The following is a 21,685-nucleotide window of genomic DNA, read 5'->3' as shown; positions in this document are numbered from 1 at the left end:
ATACCCTATTGGGATTGTAAGGTGCAGTAAAGGTGCAAATGTGTATAATTTGTCAAATCAAATGTATTATAAAGACCATAATTATAAACAACTTAGTATATTGTATGCAAATCAGCGCAAATGTTAGATAAGCCCCAATCATATTTCGGCACATATTCCTAACCAATTAGTTTGTCCCCTTCCCAAAGTGTCTAAAATATTGTCAGTCATCTAACACGTATGCCTATTTTAGTAAACTAAGTTTATATTATGCCAGGCCACGTACAGTTTCCAGAGTGCTTTATGTTGCCATTGGGTCAACAACCAGAACTTAGTCATTCAGCATCTCCTCAGCAAGTGCTCTGTATGTCTAACCCCACCCCTGCATCAATTCCTTATATACCTTTACAGTCAGTGATGTTTGGCTTCGGCTTTGCATAAAAATATGCTAGAAATGCCTCTTTGCAGAAGCATTTGAAAGCTAATGCTACTTTCCCTCCTTCTTCCCGAGATGGATCTCTACAAGGTCATTTTTCCTCGCAGCCATGACTTCAACATATACACACCAAAGATGTGGAAAGTTTTCCTTCCCTGCCTTCTTAGTTTGAATAGTATTAGAAAACATGTGGTTAGTGATAAAAAGAAAATAGTAATCAAGTACACATTTTGTGGCGTTCCCATTTGAAAAGTTGGTTTCCTTTAGTAGGCTCTATGCCTATTGCACACATTCTTAAGTTTAGAATGCTTTATTGAGGTAATAAACAAAGTAAAACATCGATACATGGTCTAAAAATAAGAGGATGAGAGATAAAGACAAAATATATGGGGCAATGAAAAAAAAAATCCTCATAAGATAAAGCCTGTACGAAGAGTAAATGCATTTTAACTTTTTGAATTATGAAAAAGAAAGGAAAAAAGAAAAAGAAGGAAAAGGGAAGAAAGAGGGGAATAAAAATAAAGTAGAGGAATAGAAAAAAGAGGAGGAATGAAAGAAAGAAAGAAATAAAGCTTTAAAATGTAATAAGGTACAGGTTGGTATCATTTGTATAAGCGTAATCAATTGGCACACCTGGAAAGAAAGGATGTCAGTGGTAACCACAACAAATCTTTTTTAACCAGCAAAGAAGTGGAGGAAGCGTAAGCTCGGTCAAGTCTATGATGATGACAAAGCAAATTCCACCATGCTTGAAAAGAAACTTTCGAGGTGTCCTTCCAGTTAGTCGTGATAATCTGAAAGGAGATGGCTAAAAACAAATCAATGAATTTACCCACATGGCTCTGTACATTCCACACGGTAGAAGAACTGCCTAAAAATATATGTAAAATATCAAAAGATACAGTAGTTGATAAAATTTCATTCAATTTGGACCATATACGGGAAAGCTTTAACCTTAGGACAAAGAAAAAACATATGAAATAAAACACTGCTCTCATGGGAACAAGACCAACATTTTGTGGAATCCAATAGTTTGAATCTGTGCAAGTCAGTAGGGGAAAAAAAAAGTCTGTTATAAGAATAATATAAAGTCTGGGTTGTACTAGCTGAGCGTGAGGAGGTGTGGATTTTTGACCAAATAGAGTCCCATATTTGAAATGAAAAGTCTTGTGCTAGGTCCTTTTCCCACAGAAGTTCTGGTTTTGGACATTAACAGGGCGAGAAAGTAACTTGTATATAACAGCAGCTTTAAATTGAGTGGAAAAGTCCAAAGGAGAAGAGCTCGTTAGGTCCTGTATAGTAGCGGAATTACTTTGACAAAGATTAAGAGTCAGGGAGTCTTTGAGCAAGGGGTATTGTTGGGCTCGTGTGGAAGAGATACCATAGGTTCTTTGGATCTCCGGGTAATCCATAGGGGACCCATCTCTTACCAAATGATCAAGTGTGATGATGCCTTTGTCAATCCATTCTTTCCAAAATAAAGCTCTGTTGTTAATTTTTAGATGTTTGTTATACCAAATTGGGGTACTGGAGATGTGATCCGCAGAAGACAGCTGAGTTGTAAACAGAGAGGTAGCAATTGCCTTGGAATGGGTAAAGATAGGTGAAAAAAAACGTTTTGGAGGTTGAGAAATACGGGTATCTGAAAGAAAGGAAAAGGGTGTGTATTGTGCCTTTTCTATGGTGCTCCATGCTATTACATGTCAATGAATAGAATCGGATAAAAGGGACCAAATTTGCTTCAGGGAAAATACAGAATGATAACGTTTGAGGTTAGGGAAATTTACTCCTCCCAACTCCTTGGAAAGTTGTAAACGAGAAAATGAAATCCTGGCCTTGCGTTTATTGCAAAGACATTTGGTCAAAGAGCGATAAATAGTGCTGAAAAAGGAGTTGGGAAGGGAAACTGGAAGCATAGAAAGAACAAAATTAATAATTGGGAGAAGCATCATTTTGATCGTAGCTACTCTACCCCACCAAGATAAGAAAAGTGGAGACCAACTTTCTGTGAGATTTGATAATTTTTAAGTAGTTCAGCGAGGTTTATTTTGATAGTTTCTCTAATATTAATAGCATAAAGGATTCCTAAACTTTTGACACTTTTGGAGTTCCATTCAAAACCAGTGTCATGAAACATATATGGATGACCATACTTATTCAAGGGTAGGACTTCGGATTTATCATTTTTTAACTTATAGCCAGAGACAGAAGAGTATTCTTGTAGAAGGGAAAAGAATGCCAGAAGGGAAGTTGATGGATAGGAGATGTATAGTAGAATCATCTGCGTAGGCAGTGAATTTGATGTCAATGTTATTAAATTTAAAACCTGTATATTGTGGTGAACGTCTAAGCTTTTCTAAAAAGGGCTCCAAGGCAAGAATAAATAGGAGAGGGGAAAGTGGACACCCCTGTCTCCTCCCTCTAAGGAGTGGGAAATACCCGGATTGACATCCATTTACCCAAATGGAAGTAGTGGGGGCAGAATATAACAGTTGGATATACCTAATGATGGGCGGGCTAAGGCCATGCCACTTAAGTGCGCCGAAGATAAAATCCCAGTTAAATCTATCAAATGCTTTTTCAGCATCCAACGTAATAGCAGCAATGGGAGAATCTGATTTGGAGGCCAAGTGAATAATATTAAGAAATGTTCTGGAATTATCAGTGATGGAACGTCCTTTAACAAAGCCAGATTGATATATGTTGATAAGATCCGGGATTACTTTGTTAATGCGGAGAGCGAGTAATTTAGAAAAGATTTTACAATCGGTGTTGATGAGGGAGATGGGCCTATAATTTTTACTGAGGGAAGAGTCCTTATCTTTTTTAGGTATTATACATAACATTGCCTGAGTGAAGGAGCCACGTGACTCACCGGCAGTGAGAATGTTTTTTAATTAAAGAGAATAACTGAGGAAACAAAAGTTGTTTGAAATGAAGAAAAAAATCGAACAGTGAAACCATCAGGACCAGGTGTTTTGTCTTTGGGTAAGAGAGTACTAGCTTCAACGATTTCCTGTTCTAAGATGGGTGCATTTAAAGATGAAAGGTCAGTGTGACCTGCAGGAGTTTTGGGAATATTTTGAAAAAAGGAGTCTATTTGGTCCGGAGTGGGAGTGGATTCTGGAGTATAAAGGGAGGTATACTATTCAGTAAAGCAATCAAGGATTTTAGCGTCTGAAGTATGCCGAATTCCAGAGTTGTCTGTAATAGCCACAATTTTAGCTTTTGATTTTTAATTTTTAAATAATTGGCCAAAGATCCGCCTGCCTTATTCCGCCCACCATACATCTTGGCATTACATTTTAGGAGATTGATACAAGCAAAATCCAACGACTGTTTATTGTATTGTAGTTTGTCTTTGATAAGAGATGAAAGGGTATCAGGACAGTTAGAAGTGAAATACTTATGTTCTAAGACTTTAATTTGCTTCAGGATGTGTGTAGAATCTAAGAGAGCCTTCTTTTTTTCCGGGAGACAAAATTAATAATAAAACCCCTGGCAGCAGCTTTAAAAGCATCCCAAATAAAATGATATTGAGAGGAAGAGGATAGGTTATTTTTAAAAAATTCCTGGGCGAATATCTTGACTGTTAAATAAATTGAGTGTCTAGAAGGAGGGAGTTGTTGAAACGCCGTCGGGAGGAGGGGGAGACTAGGGATAACCCATATCTAAAATGACTGGGGCGTGATCTGAAATGAGAATGGAGCCAATCTCTGCATTAGTCATGTATTGTAAGGCTGGTTGGGTGAGAAAAATATAATCAATACGAGAATGAGATTTATGTACAGGAGAGGAGAAGGAGAATTCTAAAACGTCAGGGTGGGAGGTTCTCCAAGAGTCTAGCAGTCCTCTGGAAGTGATAGCTTTATGGAAAATCTTTTGCATCTTGTTGGGGATATATTTAGTTTGGGATTTCCTATCTATAAAAGGGTCCATAAGTTGGTTACAATCACAACCTACTATCAAGTTTTCGGCAGCATGTGAGGACAGAAGAGTAGAGAAATTGTTCCAAAAGGTTAAATCAACACCATTGGTGCCATAAACATTGCAAAAGGATAATTGAGCATCATTAACTTTAACATTCATAAACAGCCATCTGCCATTAGCATCTTTAAATTCATTCTGGAGGAGGATATTCAAAGATTTGGGAAACAATATAACCACTCCGTTTTTGTTATTCACAGCCGGAGAACAGAAAATGTCTCCTACCCATTGTTTGCAGAGAGAAGGTAAATCTTGTAACTTAAGGTGTGATTCTTGCAATAATGCAACATGACATCTTAATTTAGCAAGGTGAAGCAAGACATGTTGTTTTTTTAACAGGATTACGAATACCTTTAACATTCCATGAAACTATACGGAGACCTTTCATCAGATAGATTTATGCAAAAATAGACAGGAAAAAATATAACACTCAAAGAATGAAAGATAAAGAGGAGGTAGAGATCTATTCAGGAAAAGGGTGCATTTAGGCAGGTAAAAACCCAAGATAAGAAAAAAAGAAAATTGTGAAAATATAAAAAAAATCCAGAGGAAGGAAAATAGAGGAATTCGCTTGGTGTAAGCACCAATATGAACTGAGGAAAATATTATTAGATACAATAAAATCAAAACGAAGAGAAGTACATAAAATAGAGTAGAAGACAAGACAGTAGGGGAGTAGAAAAGAGGGAGAGAAGAAAGGAGAGAAACAGAGGTGAAAAAGGAAAGGGGAACAAAGTCGCCCTAAAGAGGCTAGAAAAGATGACCAAAAGCCAAGAAGCTTTAGTCATAATGTGCAGATACAAGAAGAACAATAATGCGAGGGAGGGGGGGACGAAAAAAAACAAGACGACCCACTCCAAGCAGGGGGGGCACGGAGGAAGAACAGGTTGACTACTATGAGATAAACAAGAGGAATAAAAGAAACAGAAAAGAAGTAGCAACTGAAAGAAACAATGAGGAGGGGAAGTTACCAAACATTAGGGTGCAATGCTACGAAGCGGATAAACCACCACAGACATAACGATAACTCGGATATGAACGTCAATAACAGAGATGTACAAGGAACATCTAAAAGAGAAGGGAGAAAATAGACAAGAAAACAATTAAGGTTTGCTCAGGTCCATAGCTTCTCCTTTGTGAACATGGATGAATTTACGACGTTCAGCTGGGTCTTCAAAGGTAAAAGTTCTGTCCTTGTAGGTCACATTAAAGAAGCATGGGTGGATGAGACCATAGCGGGCGTTCTTGGCTCTAAGCGTTGGCCTGAGGTCTAAAAATTCCTTTCGGTGGTTGGTGGTTGGCTTTGAAAAAAAATTGTGGCCAGACCATATCATTTGTTTGTGCTGTTTTGCACCATTGAGAATTGCCATGAGGTCGGAATATAGTAAGAAATAGGCAATGATGTCCCTAGGTTTAGCGGCTGGAGATTTATTTGACGGACCCAATCTGTGCGCCCTTTGAATGTTAAGATCCAAGGATTTCGACAGACTTGTAGAACTTGAGTCTTCAAGAAAGATCATGCCCGACCCCTCAGAACCTTCTGGAATGCCATAGATACGTAGGTTGTTGCGCCTATTCTGATTTTCTAAGTCTTCTGTAACTTTCTTAAGTTGAGTTACTTCTTTAGTGAGAAAATCCACTCTGGCGACAACGTCCTGTGCATCGCTGATTTTTTTTGTTCCACTTCAGAAATGCATCAGAAATGCGTGACTCAAGGCCGGACCATTTATCTTCAATTCGTTGAAGTGAAGCAGTGGTTTCAGTCATGAAGGGTCTGATATTGTGCAGTTCTTCCATGATATCCTCTAACGTCAGAGGAAGAGGCGACTTCGATGGGTTGGATGGGTCTTTCTTAACATGCTTGTTAGTAGAAACAGCTGAGTCTTTGCGACCTCCAACAGATGACCCTGATGCGCCGTGAGGCTTGGTAGAGTTTGAAGCATCCATTGCAAAGCACGAAATTCAGCACGGTCAACAATATGCAATCATAGGCACAAAAAGTACAAAGTCACAGTCAGCAGCAGCCAGTACAAAGAAATGCCAGCCTACCATGTGAAGAGAAGGACTAAAAATCGGTAATTAATCCTGATGACGCCATGAACAAAAATGAAAACTAAAGTGTCTCTCATATGGTGAGTAATGCACCAATTAGTAATAACATCCTCTCAAAAGACCAAAAATGAGTAAAACGCACATTTTTGTAATGGGGTAGCATCAAAAACAGAAGTGAGGAGTGACTGTGAGTAGAAGACAAAATGGCAGCAGCTAAGAGGCCTGGAGAAGGTTGAGGCCAGAAAGCAATAAAAAAGACCAAAATTGTAAAAAAAAAAAAAAAGCTTGCCTCAGTGTGCAGCAGAACTTCTGCAGTCGGAATCCATTATTTTCGGCATGGTCCAAGCATAAAAACAAGCCCCTCGATAAAAGACGCTCCTCCGTGACACGGAGCTGATTCAAGGAGCAGCCATCTTGGATTGCCACCGCCCGCTCGCCTCTATTGCACACATTCTTGAACGTTAAGTGCAGTAATGCTTTACATGCAATCAGCATTTTCTTGTATGTAACGTGTATTACGAAAGCTTTGCTACACTATACATAATACGTTTTACAAAATAGAAAGACGAACGGGGCGTGGCTTCTACAGTAGGCGAGGAAGTATTACAGGTTGGGAGATTTAAAGAAAAATCTTTAAAAGGCTACAGTGAGGGAAGTGCAGATTGAGGTGAAGATAGGGGCAGAAGCGTACACATTTGTACTACATCTAATGTTTTGGTGGGAGATAAATTGAACTGGCAGAGGGGTACTATGAAGGGTTTCAGAAGCCATGGGTTGTTCTACAGGAGCACATATTAAGTAATTGCCCCTTTAGGGTACTCTCCAACTCTAATCAGAATATGCCTTTCTTTCTATTGCTAAACATTCTTCTTTTAAAGTGCTAAATGAAGTTTGTTGATAAAATTAGTTTTGGGCCTTAATCTATTTTTGGCAAGTTATAATTTAGCTACTATGATAAATTTTGATGGAAAAACAGTGTTCACTTTTTTAATTCTTTTACACATGCCCTATCTGTGCTTCTCATCTGAGGACATTTTAAGCATCTGCAATAACATTCCTCAGAATATGTATGAGGGTGTCTCATTCACTAAGTTAAAGCGAGCATATTGCTAAGAATATTATGGGGAAAAAACATCTGTAGTCTTTCTCCTTTTAGGTCTATCTTTAGCCAACACATTTGCATTTTACTAAAACATTATATATAATACTTAAAAGGGATTTCAGTCCGCCCTCTTTATCCATTGGTCTGTTTTGTGCAGTTCGCATTTTTCTTCTGTCTACAACAGCATAGTGTGTAGTACTGAGCCAGCCCACTACAACTATTGGCTAATTTTACTGTGAGTGACTGCATTCTGTCCTTTTACGAGTAACACATCCACAAACAAATTAGTTTTCGTCAGTGGCAGGTACTACAATTTCAATGTGTACTTGTTGAGACCAAAAGATATTTTTACTTTTAACCCTTTTCTTATATATTGGTGAGAGCGTGGCAGCTCCCCCAGAAATGAAGTTTTACAGAATCTATGTCAAAACAAATTAAGGATAGACAAAGCCAGGTTAACAGCACACACCAGACATATTGGCTTTGCCAATGCTTGTTTCACTCAGGCCTTTTTGTTGTGTTACTTTAGTATTGTTCTTTTTAAAACCTAAAGCTGTGAGTGAAAGGTGTTCTACAGTGACATAAAATGAAATACTGTGTAGGTAACGTTCAGCTGGATGGAAAGTCGATGTTTCCAAATTTTTGTCATCGTCTTCTTGGGAAGTGTTTGTTGGTGCCTGAATTTTTTGCTTTCCCATTGCCACCTCTTCCACATGTACTTATCACCTCTGTGTAATCTGTTATCACCATAGAAGAAGCTAAGCAGTGGATTCAGGAGTGCCCACCCCAATGACCAGACCTCATTGACACTTGGTTATTTGTTAGGTCTCGCCTACGCAGCGCGCATGAGTTACATAGGAGGAGACCTCTTGAAATCGACTCACTTTTTTGGCCAAAAACGTGCACGCGTTGCATTGCTTTCAATGGCAACGCTTGCACATATGGCGATACCCTTGCGGGAGCGAGCTTTGAAACCATCTGTTTTGCAATTAACAGATGGTTTCTGCTCGCTCCCGCAAGGGAAACAGGCGTAGGCCCTCTCCTCTCTCCCCTCCCCCTGCTGCCTCCTCCTCTTTCAGCGCGAGGCACCCGCACTTGTTTTTAAAATCGTAACCGCTGCAGTCTCATCTCTGCATATGCGCTTTGAGTCCCTGCAGAAACTACAGGTCTCCCTATCGTTGTAAGCCTCCCATACTGATTGTCCCTGCGCCAACCAGAGTGGGGTGAGTGACTGTTGGATCATCCATGGCATTTTAGAGTTGGGGTCATTGCGTGGTCCTCTTGATTTCTCCCCTTTGCTCTTGCAAGGCAATTTCCCTCGACTCTTGCTCACTGCGGTTCCTGCAAGTCTATGTCATTTACAGCGACGAGGAGTCGTCTTGGTTCCAGGTACCCCACTTGACATCAGCTGGTCCCACCTTCCCCTTGTGCGACAGGGGGGACCCACGTCCCTCCTTAGCGCGTGGGGGGTGTCTCTTTTCACAAGAGCCCGCTGGCATCCTACCCCTAACCACGGACTGCCATCTCGCACATACCTGCGCCCAGGGGTTGCTAGGGGCCCTCCCCTTCCCATGAAGGTAGGGGGTTGCTGCTAGCACTCAGAGCGTGGCAAAATCATGGCTCTCACTCTCCCTAGGCTTCACAATCCGCATACTGAAACCCCATCAGCCTCCATCATGGATGAGGGCTAGAAGCGAAAGGCTACCGGAAGAGGCAGTCGATCCCAAATACAAAAGAACTGTAATTATTGTATTGTATTGTATAAACTTTTATATAGTGCAGCTATCACCCAGCGGGTATCCTGGTGCTTGGAGACCATGATGGCGTGTAACAACAGAACGGCTGAACCACTAATCAGGAATATTGCTACCTGTTCCTGGCAAATAGCCAGGTTTTAAGGTTCTTCCTGAAATCCAGCAGAGAATCAGCTTGTCTAAGGTTTTGGGGGATCTCATTCCAGAGACGTGCTGCTGCTGTGCCAAAAGCCCTACCTCCCATCCTTGCCAGCTTTACTCTAGCGATGGACACCAGGCTTTGGCTAGTAAACCGGAGGAGTGTTTTGGGCTCGTACCAGGAGAATCGCTCTCGTATGGGTAGCGGACCTGTATTATGTAGTGCTCTGTAGACCATGCACAGAGACTTGAAGCTAATTCTGTCTTTAATGGGCAGCCAATGAAGGTCCCTCAGCGCCAAGGTCGTGAAGGAGCCACGCTGTCTCTTAAGAGCTAATTTAGCTGCCATAGACTGGACTCTTTGCAACCCCTGCAGGATGTATTGAGGAGCGCCCAAATACAGGGAGTTGCAATAGTCCAGTCTACTTAGGACCACTAAGGGACCACTAAGGGTCTAGCCTCGCTAGATAGTAGAGGAAGAATTTGCTGAAGAGCTCTCATCAGGGCAAAGCAGATGCCGATTGTTTTGTTGGCCTGGGATTGCATCTGAAGGTCCTCTTCCACCATGACCCCTAGGTTGCGGACCGTTTTTACTGCCACTATGGGGTCATCCTCTGGCTTAAATTTGACTTCGCCCATTAAGGGTTTAGGCATTTTTGCTGCAGAACATTACAGCAGCTCTGTTTTCCCGGTGTTGAGCTGTAAGGAGTTAGCCTTCAGCCAATCTGAAACCCGCCCCATACATGCCTGAAAGGTGCTCATAGTCAATGCATGCTTTCCTTCGATGGAAAACAACAGTTGGATATCATCGGCATAATTGACCACATCGATTCCATAAGATTTTATAATAGGGATCAGAGGGCCTAGATAGACATTAAAAAGAATCGGGCTGATTGCCGAGCCCTGGGGCACTCCATAGCAGACCGGGGACCAGGGGGAAGCAAATGGCGTCATAGTGACCGCCTGCTGTCGATTTGACAAATAGGATTTTAGCCATTTCAGGGCACAGCCCTTCACCTCCAGTCTCTCCAATCTCGCTACAAATACCGCATGGCTGATCGTGTCGAATGCAGCCGACATATCCAGTAATACCAACACCGAAGAGTTCCCGTTGTCGGCTCTCATTCAAAGTTTATCCAACAGTTGTCAAAGTGGTTTCTGTCCCGTGCCCAGGCCGAAATCCAAACTGGTCCCTGTCCAGGAGATGGTTTTCTTCCAGATAACATGACAAGGACTTACTAACCATCTTTTCCAGAATCTTGATAGGAAACGGCAAAAGGGATATGGGTTGAAAGCTGGCTGGTATTGTTGGATCCAAGGACGGCTTCTTCAACAAAGGAGTGACTGCCGCCTGCTTCCAACGCTCTGGCACTGCTCCTTCATTCAGGGATTGGCTGCATATTTGACGCAGCCCTGGAAATATATCTATTATAGTTCTCATCTACTGACTCATCCGGATTAAAAAGAATCTGTTTAGGGAAGTGAGAAACTGGGCTCTCTTTTGAAAGTTTCGCCCAGTCTCTCCCCCACCGGAAGGTAGTTTGGTCTTTCCTAACCAATGTGGCTCTGGGTACAGTTATCCTAAAGTGTTTCAAAAAATGATCGGTCCAGCTTAAAGGTAATATATTAAGCACCTCTGACCCAGACTGATTGGCAAAGACTAAATCGAGCAATGCCCTCCCTGGTTGGTTGGCTCTTGAATAAGCTGGTGTAGGCCAAGATTCACACAAGTTTGGCTCAGGGCTTGCAGATGGTTCCCCAAGCTCCCGGTTTCCCAGAGATTGAAGTCTCCTAGGAGTAACAGTCTAGAGTGTGTCAGCGCTAGGGCGGCAATGGTGTCAAGTAATGCCTGGTGCTGGGGATCTAAGCCCGGCGGTCTATAACACACCAGGCCTGTCAGCACTCTTCCTTTAGGCTCTTGCAGTATAAAACCCAGAAGTTCGTACCCAGCAATCTCATTTATCTGTAACGGGGCACAGTCCCATTTCTCTTTAAAAATTATCCCAACCCCCCCTCCTCTCCCCGTTGGCCGTGGTTTATGGAGGATTTTATAACCTGCTGGACACGCAAATCCAATCTCCAGTGAGGAGTCTGGGCTAATCCAAGTTTCTGTGATAAATAGAAAATCTAGGTCCAAAATCTTCCAGCAACCTAAAGATCTCCTGATGATGCTTTATCAGGGACCTGCTGGCCACATGTCAAAGCCAACTGATACTCCTCTCGACCCCCCCTTACTGATATTAAGCAGTATGTCCCTGGAGTAGCAAATCCTACCTGTGCGTGTTTGGGCAGCATTGCTAGCGCTAGGCGCGGCCAGTGCGCAGATGGGCGCAGACGGGCTTACCTCTGGCGCGCCATTGGCGCGCGCGCGCTGCGAGCTTGCATTCCCCCCACTTAAATAGAGCCAGCCACTAGAGCGTTAACCAAGATGGCGCTCGGTGGATGGCACTGGCTTAATGGAGTCTCGTGTCCGTCTCGCTAAATAGCGAGGTGGTGATCCAATATTTTATGGTGCAAGAGAGTGGGAAGGACACAGTTTAACAATATTAAAAATATTTTCACAACATTAAAACTAAATGCCATGAATAACAAGGCCGGGCGCAGCGCTTGTACCTACCCTCGCGTCAACTAGAGGGCGTGGTGCAGCGATGCAACAATACACGTAAACCAGATGCAGTTTCCTAGATCGATGAACAGTACGTTCTGAGGTCTGCGTTGAACTTGCTAAGCGTCTCCTTCAATTATGGTTAGCGGAGTCGCCATCTTTAAATAGCTAGACAGATTCTTCTTTTTGGAGCCTCCTTTTCAGAAGTTGGAAAAAGGAAGTTATGTTAACATTGGACAACTTATCTGTTATATTGTAAATAATCTAAAGAAAGTAGTGAATTCATAGATAAGAATAAGAATGAATTTAATTAGAGAATGACAGTAGAAAGTAAATTGTTGGCATTGAAATTCTAAATAATTAAGGTACATCATGACACCGCTACTCATAAACACTGTATTTAAATAGTAAGTTGGGCTTCTGCAATGTTTACAGAGTTAGTAATATTTGTGCGGGGGAACCTGTAAACGTTCAGTATACAGTTTTAAAGGCAAACAGCTTACTATAAAGATGGCCACTACATGAACCAGCCCAGCAGAAGCCATCTTAAGTTTTGCCCGTGCATGACAACCAACAAAAGCAGACAGTAGGATACAGGCATATTAGACATATATCGTTTAAGTGTACAGCATGCGCAATATGTTGTTTATATGCTACATATAATCTGTATGAAATAAATGCAACAGGACAAATCCATTTTTCAAAGTAAAACAATCCTAATTAAGTCAACCTTTAGCTAAAAGGCGTTTTTTCGTACCAAAAATTATAAAATTTTAAAAACAATATTTAACATTGCATAAAATATTTTCAAAAAGCTGGGTATCTAAAATGAATGCACTCGTTCGATTTTGACTAGAATTTCATCCCAAAAACAGCACGTTTTTCGCGTTAAGTTGGTTGCTGCTTTACTAGGTTCAATCGCCTGCCTGCCTCAAGTCTTTACTCGAGCCCCCTGCGCGTAACGCTTTGCGCCGGTGTGCTTTCGCATCAGTCCTAGCTCTGGGCCTCCCGTCACGGCTCTGGGCCTCCTGTCACGGCTGAAAGGAGGTAAGGTTAGTGCATTGAAAGTATCTTATTTAAAGTTCCATCACTTAAGACCGAAATACGCTGTGTCCACGGTGCCCGGTCTAACAAGTAGGAAGGTGTTTGGATTATGTTATATTATTACTCTTTTTTTAACTTCAATACTTCAGTAATTTCTACGGATTGCGTTAGTAACAGAATATGTTGTAATTCTATGAACTCTAGAATTTATTTATATGTTAGCGGAGAGAGGAGGCTGGACCTAAGTTGCGCCTACTTATATAGACTCAGTGTTGAAATTATTGTGGTTCCACTGGCTGATTTCTCAGGCAGGCAGGTACGCTGCACTCTGTATTAGACTAATAAAATAGGTAGAGAGTGCTAAATATGACGCCTTGTTGTACCACAAGGCGGACCACTATGAGAACTTTGAAAGCAAGCGTACATTCTAAGGCCAGAAGAAAATCGATTTTTCATGTTGAAACCATTTCAGTCAAGCTGGGGTCCCAGGTGTGGGTAAATTCCCAAAGTGAAGATTTATTATTCACCATCATATGGGGATCTGCAAACTACCATCCCCCCTTGGGTGGAGAACCAATGTCAGAAAAGTTAGCACTAGTGACTTTGCCCATTCCATTTAACTCCCCGACCTGCGTGCAACTGTCTCAGATTCTCGAAGTGCCCTCTAGTCACACATTTGTCTAAATGTACGAGTAGACCGTAACTTAACAAGCATTGGCATCGCCAATAGGTCTCGCCTTTGAGACCTTATAAGTGTTTAGTTATCCAGCACAATATCCTTGGTGCAACAACATCAAGTGTTGCATGGCTAAACACTTATAAGGTCCCAAAGGCAAGACCAATTGGCTATGCCAATGCTTGTTTTTGATTCAGCCGCCTCCTGCTGTTTTCTTTCAAGCTTGGAGTACTTCGTCAATTAATTATTGTATGTATATTTTTATATGTTTGATCTGTGTTAAGAAGGTATAATGAAGGCAGGTAATGTGTTGTTCTTTCGAACGTAAGTTCTCTTTCTTATGACACCCACCTCCTCTATTCATCCCTTTCGTTTTTCACTACCATGACATAGTCGCGTTAACAGTGTAATTGCGGGCAAAATGGATTGTTACACAAAAGGAAAAGACGTTTGCGGTGGTAGCATTCAAGTCCCTTCCAGTACATATGCCTACTTTAAGGATTTACAAAGCAGTTTTGCATAGACGGTTTCCTACAAGCACACCACAACCTTGTTTGTAGCCCGCTGTGGGAAGTCTACAGTTGTGACTGACTTGCACCATCGAGTACTGGTGTACCTTCTTCGCAGAGAGGAAGGAATTACTATTAAGAATATGTGCAAATAAGATTATTGTGTTATCCCTAGGCAGAGTAGCTGAGGAGGGCTCCAGCTTTTATGCACCTCCCTGCCAAAGCTAATAGTAACCACAGCAGTGATTATCCCTCTTGTACCGCTCACACTTATTCTGTTAACCGACTCCAGGGTTTTTCCCTTATCAACATCGCAAGGGGCTGTTTTTGTTGGACCAGAGATTCATTTTACCTATAGAGCTATTGCAAGCATTCAGTTTTTAGGTCTCGGCTAGCGAAGGCGGCACTTGCGCAGTCTCACTCGCGAGATTTAATGTTTCAGAAGTGGGGGCTTGAACCCGCCCCTCTTCTTCCCTCTTCTCCATTGGCTGGCCTCTTAAATGCTGGTCAGCCATTGGAGAGAAGCTTTGTCTCTCCAAACAAGCCCCGTCTTTTTCGTATTCGGGGTGGGGTGTTTTTTACTTTCTTTCTCTCCTCTGGAATGTAAACATTCCAGCCAATGGGAAGAGGAGAGAAAGAAAAACACGCCCCCCAATCCGAAAATGCCACTGCGTTTCTCCGAGGCATTTCTGCTTGACCTCGGAGAAAGGTGGTGGTGTTCATGGCGTCATCCCCGTTGCTCCTCGGTCTAAACACCATGGCGTCATCCCCGTTGCTCCTCGGTCTAAACACGGTCCCTCCAGGGGCCCTTCAGATGCCCTTGTTATGTACTTCACCAGTCTAAATTGCCTACGAAATAGAGGCTGTCCTCGAGGCCCATCTCCAGCGCAGCCCAGCAGCAGCTAAAAGAGCAGTGTGCGTCCTGTAAGCTGCAACTGCCCGTGCTAAGGCACCCGACGGGGACTTGTGGGGCTGAAGCCTATTTGCCCAATGAGCGTTACCTGCCTGACATTTCTGAGGAACAGGCATACTGTGCAGTCATCTCCCTTCGGTTTCCTGGAGGAGGCGGGGCTACGACTCAGGAGACAGTGGGCGTGTCTGGAGGGCACACCACGGCCGGGGAGCGTTAGTCAGCAACAGTCATTAGAGGCGCTCAGTCTGTGTTCATTTCATAGCAGGCGGAATCTCCTTCAGCCCAGAGGAGGCAGAGAGGTTATTCGGCAGCACTACGACCCTGTGCGCCACGGGACAGCATCGTTCCTGCTGCGACACATTCCAAGGTAGGCGTTTATTGACTATGCGTAAGCAACGAAACTTGTTGCTCTGTTTTTTCGGCGTCCGTCCGTTGTACTATTTTGCTTCGGTTTTAAAAGTTTCTCTCACGTTGAACAATGAGTGCCGTGAGAGGGGAGATGTGAGGCGCTACACGGAACTCATAAATAGATCTCGTTGTCATTCATGTCTTAAAAAGGATTTCTATCCGATGAATGGCGATGGCGCGTTGCTTCTGACTTTGTGTGTCCCTGCTTGGCGCACACTGGATGTGACAGTTGTTGGCAGTTGTCCCCCCCCCCCCCCACCCCTTCTCTCGGCGAACTGAGCTCGGATGGCTGCCCTCGGAGGCACGGGCGTCGGGGGGGAGGTGATAGCCCTGTGTTTCAAGTGCGCGAGCCTCGCCGCCCATGAATACTCCACATACACCTGCAGCATCACTACAGGTAGGGACGGAGAGAAGCGCTCGAGCATTGCACATCCACGTCATCCGTACTTCCTCGGAGGAACCAACATCCCAGGGCAAAAGGGGCGCGCAACACTATCAATGAGTTATTTACTTTTTATAGCGCTTATGCCGCACTAATGGGCACTTCAAAACTCCGGGGGTGGGGTGAGCATGAGACGGGAGAACGGAGAAGTAAGAAAGAGAGGAAAAACAGCAGACCTTGAAGTAGTGAGTAGGTAAGTAGATGATGGAGCTAGAGGTGGAAGGGACCCAGAGAAGAAGGGTCAAGCAAGAAAGGGAAGAGAGCAGAAAAGAGGGAAGAAGGGATCATGATAGAAGATGAAAGAAGAAAAGGGGCAGCTAAATGAGGGAGAGGTAGAACAGGGCAGAGTAGGGAAGTAAGAGAGGAGTGAAGAGGGCATGAAAGAAAGCGAGAAAGAGATCGGGGGAGAGGTCAGGAGTGAATGTAGACATGGATGAAATAGAAGAAAGTGAAGAAGTGCAAGAAAAAGGGAAATTAGTCTCTAGGGCAGTGCAACCGGTGTGACCGGGCGCTGACTTTGGGTGGAGACATTATGTTTGCAAGTAAATGAAGGTTTTAGACTGATGGGAAATGTTAAATGTACATGCTGGGCAGTGGGTTGGTGTGATGTGCGGGAGGGGGGGAGGGGTCGTGGGTCTGATGTTCCGCAGACCAGGGGGGGGTGGACGAACAGGGATACCAATTTTCACTCTTCCGATATTGTTTTGGTACCATGTATGGGGACGAGTTCCCCGGTGTCCTTAAAATGCCAATAAAGTCTGTTGTCAAAAAAAAATTAAGGTTTTAAAAGCGCTTGCTGCCTCCTTCCTGGCCTCCAGCAATTTTCGGCAACAATAAAAATGTCATGATGACTCTGGTGTTTAATGTTCTTCCTAGAGAGAGATCGGAGTTTTGTTTAGGGGAAGTTTTGACTCCTGGAAAGGTAGCACATAGGGGTAATGTGCCTGCAGCAAAGAACATGTACCATGCAGATCACAAAGTGCACATAATGTATATAGGTCAGTGGGCTACTGCGTGTGTGTGCGTAGGTGGCTCTGTGGGTGGCTCTATTTGTGTGTGGTTTGCTCTATGTGAGTGGCTCTGTGGGTGGCTCTGTGTGTGTGGGTGGCTTTGTGTGTTTGGCTCTGTGTGTGGGTGCAAATGCAATAGGTCTCGCATTTGAGAGTGATTAAGCTATTGACATTGTAAATAACAATGCCGTTTCTTTAAATGTTTTAAAAACAAAAACATAAACAAAAATAATGTCATGAGCAATGCCAATAGCTCTAACTTTAACAATGCCGAGACCATTGCATTGTAAATGCTTGTTATTTTATTGGAGTATTTTTTTTGGAACGTTTATTATGACCTCTCAGCTGATTTGTAGTAATCTGGCAGTAAATAACCCTCATTCAGAGCGCCTGCCGTTCGTGTGCCTGGAATGGAATTTAAATAGTATACAGTAGCCCCTTAAAAATACATATTATTTCATAAGATCTTGTAAAATTAGGCAGCAGCCACCTCTGTATACATTAACATTGCAAATAACATGACCAAGGATAGGAGGGGGGTCAGTCTGAGGGAAACTAAACTCAGCGGGCATGCAGCTAGCTATGTATGTGGTGTGTCTGGAACAATGACGGAAATGCCCTAAAGACCAGATATTCTCACTGTAGTATTATAAAGTGACTATCCTCCATTGGTGTACTTGTACCCTCGGTGTGACATTTACATATCTCTCTCACATCCTCCTTTCTGCTTAATCCATGCATTCTTTTGAATTTCCAGGGTACTATGATGGCTCGGCATCCCCTGCTCCTGGGTTTTGTAATCCAATTCCTTGGAAACCTATCAACATACCCCCTCCCCCCAGAGAGGTGCGACGGAATACAGTAAAGCCCCCAAAGAGGCTATCGGCAAATCTATCATACAGACCGCGCAGCAGAGTTCAGAGACCTATGGATCATTTTTTAATTGGAGCAATGGGTAAAAACTAAAGATGACAAGAAGTAAAATGAGATTCAATTTAGCCAAATGTCACCAGAGTTTTATTCAAATACAGCCATACTTGAATCCGTGTGCATCGTATTGTGCCTTCTGTGTGTGCATGTGTGTGTCGTTATGTATGTCTTTAAATGGGAAAACGTGCATACCTACAGTGCACCAAGTCCCACCCAGCGATATTTCCCTTTGAACCGTCTGTTGATGCCTTTGCAACTAACCCGATGTCAGACCTTTATGATCGAGATACTTTAAAATGCAACTTCTACGTTTGCCAGGGAATATTTAGGACAATAATTGAAAATTGCATGGATTCTGCTACCAATTGTTTTTTTAATTTGTGAAGTTTATAATGTCTATTTTTATAACGGAAACAAAGTAACTTAGTTTTTTATCCTTTGTATTTTACAAAGACATTGTTTTAAATGTTTTGCAGATTTTACTAATAAAAGAAATCCCTCCGCTGTTTGTTTATTGTTTTTTTTTTTAATGTAATCCACTGTGAAGAGTATGCTTACATTTCACTGTGACTTGTAAATTGTATTATGCTCTCCAGCTTATAGCAAGACAGGACATCAGCAAAGCCACCTGTTACTATGTCCCGACCACAGCTGCGGTTCCTCCACTAAGGCGGAGGAGCCTCGCCCACTGCTTTGAAGCAGTGAAAGAAAGGAAACCTAAAATGATAATAACTCGAGGTTATCTTATGTTTTCCTGCTGCGGTAGGTTTGCAGGTTGGGCAGGGCTGCTCGATGACAGAGGAGCAGGGGGAGGAGTGGTTTGCCCATTCCAAGTATGTATGAATGTGTGACCGGTCTTCTAGTGCCGGCCAAACATTTATGAGCACTTTGCATGTTCTCCACGCAAGCTGCATTACAGCCTGCATGGAGTACATGCCTGGGCTCCCATTCCCTGGCTGAGCGCCGAACCACGGCGCTCAGACCATTCACAAAGCTACAGCTCAGGGGAGCCTGGGTGCTTACCAATCACAACGCTGCAATGCAGCATTGATTGACTATGGGTTGCTTCCTGTTCCAGCCCCAGGAGAGAGACAGTGATGGAGATACGAAGAAGAGACGCGACATCAGGTAAGTGATTTTTATTAATTTTTTTAAATCCCCTTGCCTCGCCTTCTGCCCCACGCGTACCCGATCCGTGCCAGCCGCCACTGCCCGACTGTAGCATCATGTGCTGCTGAATGAGGCTGTGTTCATTTCACTGAGTTACCCTTGGTTACTTTATCACTGATTGTATTACTTGCCTTCTATTCTCTCACGGTTAGTGTTAATTTTAGATAACATGATTGATTATCAAAGATAGATCTACGTCCTAGAATGACCACACTTCTACATGAGATTCTTCAGATATGTAGATATGCCATCATAGAGCTAGAGGCTACCATTCATTTTCAAATCCTTTTCTGCCTGCTGTGAATCCAGACCACTGATCATTGTCAAGCGCTTGTGGGCCCTGATCATGTTTCTGTACTTGCCAAAATCTACTTCCTTGAGTGAAATCTTAAATGTGATGCAAATTGACCATAAATCCTCCCAGTTACAGATACCTTTGTTTTGCGTACAGGTAACACCAGCAAATCACCTTGGAAGGTTGTTGTTTATTTGAACCTTGGTTAGCGAATAAATAACTATTAGAATATCATTCATATTGATCTAGTTAATGTACACCACACAATGTGCAAAGCTTGACTATAGCTTTGCAACCCATTATAGATTGACAGAAACTAGATATATGTATAGGTGTATGTACAGATTTATAGAGGGAGCAGGTTAAGATTGGGAGCCGGACACCACAGAATGATTTAGACTTGTGCTTATATAAGAGATCATGATGTGGGGAAGGCGATCAAAGTCTCTTTAGGGTTTAGTTTGTTACCTGGCGGAATTGGAAATGTTAGTGGTAATGGAAGAGGTGTTCGTTGTACAGAAGAGTTTTGTTCACATACAACAATGCATTGATTTTAGGTGATACAGAGGGATGATAAAGATACGGGCTTGGTGATATAGCTTGGTTACATTTTTCATGGAAAAACAATCTGATAAAACTTCCTCGTCATTTTAATAATCTGCCAGCATGCAGGACATCTTCAGAGGTGTAAAAGCTGAGTTGGAAGTGCCCGCTAGTAGGATGCTGCCATCATCCATGGTAGACTGGAATATGGCTTGGACATTGGTTCTTAAGTCCGAGTCAGGCAACTTTGGGTTTATGTTTCGCAGCAGTGATAGTGCATGACAGGATTTTTTTGGCTTTTCTGCTGATGTAACTTTGGAAGGAGAGGTCACTGTCTATAAGAATAAAATGAATAAAAGAAACATTTATTAAGCGCATAGCTACCCGAGGGCATCCCAGTGCTGACAGAATGCAATGCATAACATTTCATACTGACAAAGAGTTGGGGTTTGAAACCATACAGATTCATGTTGGTGAAGATTTCTTAGATTTGGCCTTGACTGTTGAATGTGATGTCTGCTAAGTCGGTGGTTTGTAACTGTGAGAAGCTGGCCTGGTATATGATGTCCGTTAATGTTAAATACCCTCACTGCACTTCCTCGCAGTGCATTCACCACCAGCAGGTTCCGGCGCTCCCAGCCCTTCCTCGGCTCTACAGACTTATATGGTATCCTTGCTCAAGTAAGTGTCCTTTCCTTGGCCCCTTCATTTTTGTATACAGCTACCCTCTGATATCATTCAGATCAAAGGTTTTTTGCGACGACTACACAGTGACCCCAGGAACTTATCAGGGGCTTCACTTCTGTCGACTCCACTCAAAACATAAAATAATGTGGCTCCATCCCTTTGAGTCTTCTACAAATTACTTGGATTAAGTAATTCTTACTGCATTGTTTCGCGCTCCCTTCGGTGGACACGAATTCGGACCTCCATTTAATGTATATATTTCTTCCAATTTAGATCCTACTCTCCAGGACACGCTCCCTCTGGGCAATTCTAGACCTCCATGCCATTAATTACTATCCCATCCACAATTGGGACCAGTAGGTAGTTCATGCTCAGCATATCAAGTTCCTCCCGCATCTTTCACCACGCTTCAATTTAAACTAAGGCTACCTTGCTCACCAGGTACCTGTTTAACCACTAGGCACTCCCGATTGAGTCAGAGTGGTTGGCATACCCCACCCAAACCGCACTGTGTTTTTAGTAATTCTTCAGGCACTTTTTCTTCCCTGACCAAAGCACTGGCCTCATTGCCAGCAGTGTCTCTGCAATCTCTTCTTGCAGTTCAATTCTTAAACTTTCTCTGGAAGATGTTCCACTGTCTACTTCTAAATATAAGCTTATAGGTGATTACCCAGCAACAATGTAGACCTGGAAAGTTTAATTGAAAATGTTTTAATTCATGTATTAGGCAATTCTTCGGGACCGTCGCTAAAATCTCCTTTCCTTACTTTATAAATACCTGGTGCTCACACACCAGTCCTGATGATGATCTTGAATTATTAAGATTGAAACACCATCAACCTTAGTACCACAAAACTCCTGTTTCATTATATAAAAATAATTCAAAAGGGTGTAGTGTAGTTCCTATTTCCCCAATAGGCTCTGCGCATTGGAATAATATACCCTATAGATTTGGCATAGGACTGAGATCAGTATGCCCTTATCGAGTATATTAAACTTATTTAC

General features: G+C 42.7%; 1 protein-coding gene across 2 annotated transcripts in view; it reads left to right on the top strand.

The window, feature by feature from the left end:
• The window catches only part of CCDC34 (coiled-coil domain containing 34), a 381,735-nt gene extending 363,242 nt beyond the window's left edge, over window positions 1-18,493 (top strand). For both annotated transcript variants that reach the window (XM_085643633.1, XM_085643634.1), the window contains exon 7: window positions 17,813-18,493. In XM_085643633.1, coding sequence (XP_085499759.1) covers window positions 17,813-18,021 — 209 coding nt within the window. In that variant the 3' untranslated portion in view covers window positions 18,022-18,493. The remainder of the gene's footprint in view (window positions 1-17,812) is intronic.
• The last annotated feature ends 3,192 nt before the right edge of the window (window positions 18,494-21,685 follow it).

Source organism: Triturus cristatus, chromosome 3_1, assembly GCF_964204655.1.
Source record: "Triturus cristatus chromosome 3_1, aTriCri1.1, whole genome shotgun sequence".
In the NCBI taxonomy this organism is placed as follows: domain Eukaryota; kingdom Metazoa; phylum Chordata; class Amphibia; order Caudata; family Salamandridae; genus Triturus; species Triturus cristatus.
This window is presented reverse-complemented; position numbering and strand designations above follow the sequence as displayed.